This window comes from Anoplophora glabripennis, unplaced genomic scaffold (assembly GCF_000390285.2).
Source record: "Anoplophora glabripennis isolate ALB-LARVAE unplaced genomic scaffold, Agla_2.0 scaffold1415, whole genome shotgun sequence".
Lineage (NCBI taxonomy): Eukaryota > Metazoa > Arthropoda > Insecta > Coleoptera > Cerambycidae > Anoplophora > Anoplophora glabripennis.
In genome coordinates, this window is record NW_019417522.1 from 4911 (window position 1) to 13614 (window position 8704).

The window sequence follows — 8704 nt, forward strand, 5'->3', positions numbered from 1 at the left end:
ACCTCTATTGGACTTGTTAACTTTGTTTTGTTGAGGAAGCTAGCTGCTATGGAGCAGGAGGTAAATATTTGTAAAAAAAAGTGTAGGTTTTATAAATCCCTCTTGTAAAATTTTATTATATAGGACGCCTGGGGTATCCCACTTCACGACGAGATCGATGAGGTTTCAGAAAACGAAGTGGACCAGGAGGGTAACGACATTGAAGCTGGTGATATGGATGACGACGGCAAAGGTCAGGTGGATGCAGACGATGACAACTCTCCAGCGATTGATGGAGGTGCAGATGGTGAAGTTGTGGTAATAACGCAAAAAAAATGAAAATCGCATTAAAATTTTGTTGTCTTTTTTATATATGTAGGTAGCCGATTATGTGGACGAAGGTGTCGTCGAAGATTACTTCGACGTGATAAACAACACTATAATGAGGTCCCACGAGGTTTCCAACGGTGAGGTTGTGTTGAGAGATTAGCAATATTGCTAAACATATTGCATGGTGCTCGTATGTACAGACCCGGACGAGCAACATCAACTCTACCATATGTGCTATATGGAATTAGTACGTCTTTCGGGTGTGGAGGAATATGAACATCGGCATTATGATTGTCACACAACAACGAGATATGAAGATTGCTCGTTTCACTGTTCCTCATGTCGGCTGCCTCTAGAACAAGTGCGGTTAACTAGAACGTGCATCATATGTAACCATCAGAAACACAGATTTTAAAATGTGTGTAGTAGAACAGGTCTTCATACAATGTTTTCTTATTTGTTTAACTAAAACAACCCCATCAACATTCATATATAGTCCCGATAATTATAAAATTATTAATAATAGCTATTTCAGTTCCTACAGTATTATTCAGTTACCATCGTACCGTTATACACCCTATAAGCCAGCCTCATATATCGTCTCAAATAATAAACAATCGATCTTTTAACGGTTCATATAAGGGTTGACTAACCGTGAGGTATTAAGAAATTCAAATATTTAAACTACATCTGCTTTATAGTTTCCTGGCATACTTACGGAAACAAATGACAATGGTTGTTACGGCGTTTTCTGATGTGACGTCACATCAGAAATGTTATATACTTTGGGAGGAGGTTTGTTTTACATCAGTTATAGTTTACAACTTTTTGGTGACACTTGTGTGATTGTTAAATCTGTGAAAATAGAATAATGGATGCTTCTATTGGACTTGTTAACTTTGTTTTGTTGACGAAGCTAGCTGCTATGGAGTGTGTAGATACGAGACAGCTCTGGCGGTGCCCATAGCTATGCTTAATCTTTCATTCCACTGGAGTTTGTCTTTACCTAAAAAGTTTATAAAATAATAATAACACTAATGGGTGAGATATAAGCTATAAATTATGTCATATATTAAATGTCATTGGTATCCGCGAATGCAGCTAAGAGCTGGCCCTCTGGCGGTGACAAGTGATACCAGCGAAACAAGGTAAACATTTCTTGTGTGCAAGACATTTTGTTTTGTATTTTATTTAAAACTGTGTTTAGTGTTTGTTTTTTGAACACTGTTATTTTAAGAAAATAGTGTGAGGAAAACATCAGCAGTTATGGATAAATTGTAAAGAAGAAATTGTCGAACTATTATTGTTCGATTGTTTTTCATGATCCAAAAAAAATCCAGAATTAAGTTTTCATTAAACCATTGAAGAAATGTTCAAAATATTATTGTCGACAGACAATACTCCCTGAATTTCAAGAGGGTTGTTAGTAAGGGCACTAGTTTGCAGACACAATGAATAAATTTCTAAATTTAAATCACTTTGCCCAATTTTCCCACATAGTAGGAGAGATAGGGGAGCATTGGGCAGTCGGGAGGTTCGAGCACCACCTTGTAACTAGAGACGTGTAGTAGATATTTATTTTTGTATACTGTGGTAGTTTAGTTTGACAACTGGCAACACTGCTTAGACTAATGTCATTTGTCATTTCGTTTAGTTGTCAGTGTGTCATGCGGTTGACGGTTTCGTGCACCCAAAAGTAAATATTTTGTTGTGATTTTAAGGGAAATAACAGAGCAATCTGTGAAAAGGCGTAAGTTTCTTTGATTATACGTAAATGTGTGTTTATCGAAGATAATATTAACCTATAAATTGATACATAATGTTTGAATAATAAAATGTATATTTGGATTAATTTGCAAAACGAGGGTATGGGGAGCATTGGGCACTAATATTGAAAGGAGGTTTGGGCATGCCCAATGCTCCCACCATTATTAATCATCAAAAGAGGAATCGTTTGACGAAGATGATATTATTTTAGATCGAAATTTCAAAGTCAACGATTATGTCATGGTCAAATTTGACACCAAAAAAACTACCTATCACTATGTTGGACAAATTAAAGAAGTTGATCCCTCCATGGCAACTGTTAAATTTCTGCGTATGAGCAAGATTCGAAATACATTTATGTATCCCGATATCGAAGACATTTCAAGTGTCCCATTAACAGACATTAAAACTAAATTGCCACAACCAAAAATATGGATCAAACGTGGCAACTCCAAATACACTTTTAATAAGCCTATCTGGGTTATACCAAATGTTAGATAAGTTTTATTATTTATGTAAGAATACTGATTTTTGAGCATCTAATCTTTATTATTTGTTAAGTTACTTTAGTTATAACATATCAAAATAATTTAGTAGATATTATGTGGCGTATGCAATACAATGCCCAAACCTCCCACAGAGGTGCCCAAACCACCCAACCATTGGGAGGTTTGGGCACTTATGGCAAGGTTCAGGAAAAATCATGCAACTTTGAGACTGATTACATTTGTATAACTATTCGTCGCAATAATTTGAGTCAAATGTATGTGCCATTGATATTAGAAATAAATAGTTGATTTTATTAAAAAATAACAGTTTTATTTTGATTTAAGTAGAAAAGTGGCCAATGCTCCCCTATCTCCCCTACCACATGACCAGCGTTAAAAACTGCCTCTCCTTCTGATATACAACCAGAGTTTTCGTTGGCATTTAAATAGGAAATGTAGGTATGCCCCACCTGGCATAGAATTACACCACAAATATCTAGTAAATACCTAAATCGTCAGACATAGAACTTATTAGTTCGGATCAGATGACCAACAAAGGATTTAGCTATTTCGATGTCTATTTACAAACATGTTTTGATTGTGGGTGAGATATAACCTGTATAACATATGTTATAGTAGGTCATAGTTTCTCACAATATCATTAGTTGAAAATCAAAATACTTTAAATGGAAGTACCTGTAGTCTGTCTTTGAGTGCTCCTCCTGTTATATATTCGTACATTAAGCAACATGTACATCCATCGCAAAAATAGCCAAGCAACGACAACAAATTCTCATGCTTATATTTGTTGAGAACCTCGACTTCATTCCGGAACTGCTTAGTGACAGTATCGTCGATGTTAACTACCAATTTCTTTACAGCCACAGGTCTGTCGAGCAATCCAAGGGCTAGGAAAACGGAGCCGAAAGCGCCAGAGCCTAAAAACCGACCATTCTCCTGCATACTTCTGTAAGGTTCAGGATTGAAGTTGTTTGTAGCGTTTTTCACCGTAAGTGAAATGTGGCAGAAGAGTGTTGAGAGAAATATTGGGTAAAGGCGATGTGCACGGTCGTGATTTTGTTGAATTGTCGGACGAATTCTGTGAACTGTTTAAGATACTCGGTAACAAGTGTGTTGAAATATTCACTGAAATCGGTGATTCGTTAAGTAATTGTGATATTTCAGGCCTATATTTTGTTTCGTTCAAATTTTGGCTGGTTGTTGACTGAGATCCTGTCGAGAATTTCATCATATCAGAGTCATTATTTATGTCTGAATCGATTCTTTCCCTTTGCACGACGAGTGGCACAGAGAACTGTGGTCCATGATTGTCTTCATCGATATCGGGACTTATAACTATTTGTGATATCACTGAAGGCACATTTTGATGTCTAGCCGCCTCCTCGGAATTAGTTCTAATTAACATCAACGCAGAATCAAGGTAACCGATTTGATCCAATGATCTTTCAACCTCTTCCAGATGTTTATCCTTCTGTTTTGCAGGCTCAGATAATACTATTGGTATCAAAGCTTCTGGGCCAGTGCTTGGTCTTTGATGTTTCTCCTGTTTTAGGAGATCCACAGCAATGTAATCCGCAGCTCGAAACAATTTTGCTTGTGTTAAGAGGTACAGCAAATGACCTAGAACCGGTCTCAATCTGCCTGATGTACCCCATTCGTCCAGCAATATTTCAGTACAAGCTCTCCTGTACCTTTCCGATGCATTCTCTATTAACCTAAAAAAAAACCATTGATAAACTTCATCTTTTTCAAAAGTTTTAAGATGCATTACTTAAAATGTTCTGAATTATATTTGTGGGGATTATCTAAGGTAACATTACACACGAAATTAAACTTTTCCAGTGTCTTTGGTATGATTGACATTAGTCTCTTCCACAATTCATGAGTTTCCAGTATCTGAGCCAACTCCCTTATGTATCTTGGGGAGAGTTTTCTAATTTCCAGCGAAGGATCCATTTGTCTTCTGTTTACAGTCATTACATCTGGATTATATCATAAATGTAGGCTAAAAAAAAAGTAGCTAAAAAGCTAAAGTAAACATTTAGTGCTTCTAAATTTTAGTTTTCAATGCCTTATTTCTAAACTATAATTTCAGGAACGTTTGTGTATTAGTTTATAATCAAAATCAATTGCTTTAGATAGAAACAAATTATGAAATAAAGGTTATGTTTCAATTATTGTAGAAGAGAAATTCGTCTCTGGCAGAATCATGGCAGAATTTTATATACACAAGGTCCAGTAACTTAACTTTATAATTTATTATAAAATTATAAAATTCATTAATATTTGATCGACAATCAATTTTATGTTTATGCACAAATTTAAATGTCAACAATGTATTTACGAATGCAAAATCCAACTAAGTATAAGTACTATAAGTTGCGACAAATTTATTTATTATTTTTATTACGATTTCATACCGATACTAATCGTCGATACGATGTCAGTAGAGCAAATTTTTCTCGGAGGCAGTCCCATAACGAATGGTGAATTGTGAATTTTAATATATTAAATTTCAGTAAATTTTTGTCTTGCGTTGCGAAATGATTACACAATCGACCTTAAAAGAAAATGGGAATCTGTGTTAAAAGTATTCTAAAAAATTAAAGCAAATGTTTCGGCGGTAAATTGAATATTACAAAAATCTATCTTGATTTCCGGAAAAACTACAAGTCTTATGGAAAAAAGTTAAATGGCAAAGTTGTAGGTAATAAAAAGATCTACAACTTTTGTATTTACACTTTTTTCACATAACCTCAAAATTTATGTGAAAAATTCAAATAACCAAGTTTTTGGTTTTTTATTTTTCTTTTACAAAAAAAAAAATTTTTTACGAAATTTTGTGAAAACTTACCTATTTATGTCCCAAACACGCTGTAATTTTTTTGATTTGAAATATTTATTTTTTCACCTTATTTTTACTTAATATCGAAAAAGCACCCTAATTTTCAATCGAAAATTCTCACGTCAAAATATCTGCTTTTTTAAAAACGTCGGTGGGCTTTTTCTTCGTTGAAATCTCTACTTTCTGATGGTGTAAAAAAATATATACATTACTATGGTAAGTTTTCTCAGGAAATGCAAAGAAACGAACTAGAATCCGAAAATTTTTTTCTAATCATTATGTACAATTTTGAGCTATTTATTAAAATTTACACTTTAATTACTCGAAAAACGTAAGATTCCATGTTACATTGATAAACAAAAAAATTACAAGTCGAAATATACTATTATAATTAACAACCAAATAAGTTAATAAAGTTAATATTTAATAAGACATCTACAATATTTTGAGAAAGTTGTAGAATCTTCTTTCGTTTCTTTGCATTTCCTGAGAAAACTTACCATAGTAATGTATATTTTTTTTTACACCATCAGAAAGTAGAGATTTCAACGAAGAAAAAGCCCACCGACGTTTTTAAAAAAGCAGATATTTTGACGTGAGAATTTTCGATTGAAAATTAGGGTGCTTTTTCGATATTAAGTAAAAATAAGGTGAAAAAATAAATATTTCAAATCAAAAAAATTACAGCGTGTTTGGGACATAAATAGGTAAGTTTTCACCAAATTTCGTGAAAAAAAAATTTTTTTTTAAAAGATAAAAATAAAAAACCAAAAACTTGGTTATTTGAATTTTTCACATAAATTTTGAGGTTATGTGAAAAAAGTGTAAATACAAAAGTTGTAGATCTTTTTATTACCTACAACTTTGCCATTTAACTTTTTTCCATAAGACTTGTAGTTTTTCCGGAAATCAAGATAAACCGTTTTTTACCCTTAAAAACTCACCCCCTTCCCCTTCCCGACCTCAGATCGCCCGTAAATTATTTTTCCTTTCATTTCTGTTATATTCTCTTTCTTTTCCAATGGGTTTCATCCTACTATAATTTTTTTTTGGTTTCAAAAATTATCGACCCTGGTCTAGAACTAAGGGCCGAGGGACAACACGCGGTATATTATGTACTTCGTGCTGGTTACATAGTTACATTTATTTTTCGAAATCCGCTTACATTTTAGTTCATAACATAAATAAGAATTTCAGAAAGATAATTAAATAGTAACATAACAAAAAGTTAATAATTAATATAAAATTAAAGATATTTATATAAAACTTAGGTACGTTTTAATGTATATCCTTGGTAAAGGAACAAAATAACACTTCACAATTAAATACGAGTTTATGCTACACTACTGCAAGATGGCAAAAAGTAAAATACTTTTGTTATAATCCCAAAAATATTTTGTATTGCAAATACTTTAATAAAGTATTTTGTATTTTAAACAAGTATTAACGTCAATCGAAGACCGCATCTCTTTCAGCAACGATTTTTTATTTTAGGAGTGGTGTATTAAGAATAAATTGTCGTTAAATGCTTCAAAATGAGTTTCAGTAGAAAACTTCACTTAGTCTTTTATGGTAACACCTATATCAAAGATTTAGGTATCTTTTTTGACTCAAAATTCACATTTATTCATCATATCAATTCTATGACTAAAGTGGCATACTCTATGTTAGGTTTTTTAATCCGCTATACTAAGCTATTTTCTAACATTGAAACACCAAAGATTATGCTTTTTTGACTTGTATGTTCTAAACTTGAATATGGTTCTTCAGTTTGGTTGCCAGTCTACAATAATCATGTAGGAGCGATAGAAAAAAACAAGATATATTTGTCAAGACCCCCGCATATAAAATTGACGGTAGGTACCTATTTATCAACTCCAAGTTATTGATCAAAAAGTTTGATTTACAATCAATGGAATTTAGACGTAGGTACTTTTAGTGGCTTAGTATTCGCTGTTAAAATAGTGCGTAGTGAGATATATTCACCCTATATATTATCTAAATTTATTTTTCGAAATCCGCTTACTTTTTAGTTCATAATATAAATAAAAATTACAGAAAGGTAATTAAATAGTAATATTACAAAAAGTTAATAATTAATATAAAATTAAATAGATATGTATATAAAACTTACGTTTTAATGTATATCCTTGGTAAAGGAACAAAATAGCACTTCACAATTAAATACGAGTTTATGGTACACTACTGCAAGATGGCGAAAAGTAAAATGAATTCCATAAAGTTTGTTTTTCTACAATCTAGGCCCCGATCGGGGAGAGCGGTATAGTACTAACTAGGTAAGTACCTTCCAGGAAGGTCGTCTATTTATCCCGTATTTATTGTTACGGCTTAAGGAATTCCTAAGAAATTGGGAATACTAATGACTTAAACCCTTAAAAGTTTATGGCGGTTGTGTTTATTCCACTGAAATTTAGCAACCCATATTTGGTGACTAGCCACTCATTGTTATGTGGCTGAAAAGTAAATTCGCAAGTATCACAAATTTTGCTGCGTTTATCTGTACTACCGTCGTCTATTTGTTGGTTAACCTTCATTAAACATTTGTTTATGCTGTTGATATTCCCATTTCCGCTTTTTAAATCTCTCTAAACCCGTTATTTGCACTCAAATTGACAAAAAATCTCGAAACTTTCCTCAGATATCGTATAATTTGTTTAATGTTACAATAGTAACTTTTACTATATAATAATATAAACTACAAAATATAATTAGGTAATATTTTCTCAATTTTTTTTTCAATTTTTTATAAAATTTTTTAGTTTGGTTTTATGACAAAAAAAATATATAGGTATGGTTGGTTACGTTTTTTTTTCTCTATCTAAAAAATAGTAACAGCACTTTTGACGATTGTTTATAACAGATTGTTAAGTAAAAAAACAAAATAAATTTTCAATCAAAAATTTTTCGTTTCCTGTATTCATCTAGAGAATTGCAAATTATAAATTTAGAGAAAGAAAAAAATTTCTTAATATTATGTACCATTGAACAACCGTAGAGATTCGGAAGCTAACAGGAAATTTCCTCTTCTTTTAGGATCTTTTTTTAAATTGACGCTAACGCTTATATTTTTCGAGTCATTTGACCTTTTTTTAACATTTATTTGTTTATCTCTTTTGCAATTGTTCATGTGCGAGTACGATTTTTATGCACATTTTTCTAGACGGCATGCGTCATCCCGAATCGAATGAACTCTCAACCTCAACCATCCCTTACCTCGAATTATGAGTATTTTTCACAATTTTAAAAACGTTAA

The 8704-nt window shown here is 32.4% G+C and overlaps 1 protein-coding gene across 1 annotated transcript; it reads right to left on the minus strand.

The window, feature by feature from the left end:
* Positions 1–1232: 1232 nt before the first annotated feature.
* On the minus strand, positions 1233–4562 carry LOC108914341 (protein Tube-like). The gene is made up of 4 exons (XM_018720135.2): positions 4357–4562; positions 3573–4300; positions 3320–3502; positions 1233–1315 (listed from the first exon to the last, which is right to left on the minus strand). The coding sequence occupies exons 1-4, from the start codon at positions 4560–4562 to the stop codon at positions 1233–1235; spliced, it is 1200 nt and encodes a 399-aa protein (XP_018575651.2).
* Between the last annotated feature and the right edge of the window lie 4142 nt (positions 4563–8704).

Excerpts from the sequence above, each read along its gene's own strand:
- LOC108914341 (XM_018720135.2), bottom strand. The coding sequence starts at position 4,562 with ATGACTGTAAACAGAAGACAAATGGATCCTTCGCTGGAAATTAGAAAA. Across the intron at positions 4,301-4,356 it reads TATAATTCAGAACATTTTAA|GTTAATAGAGAATGCATCGG; the intron begins GTAATGCATCTT and ends GTTTTTTTTTAG. Across the intron at positions 3,503-3,572 it reads TCTGCCACATTTCACTTACG|GCTCTGGCGCTTTCGGCTCC; the intron begins GTGAAAAACGCT and ends GTCGGTTTTTAG.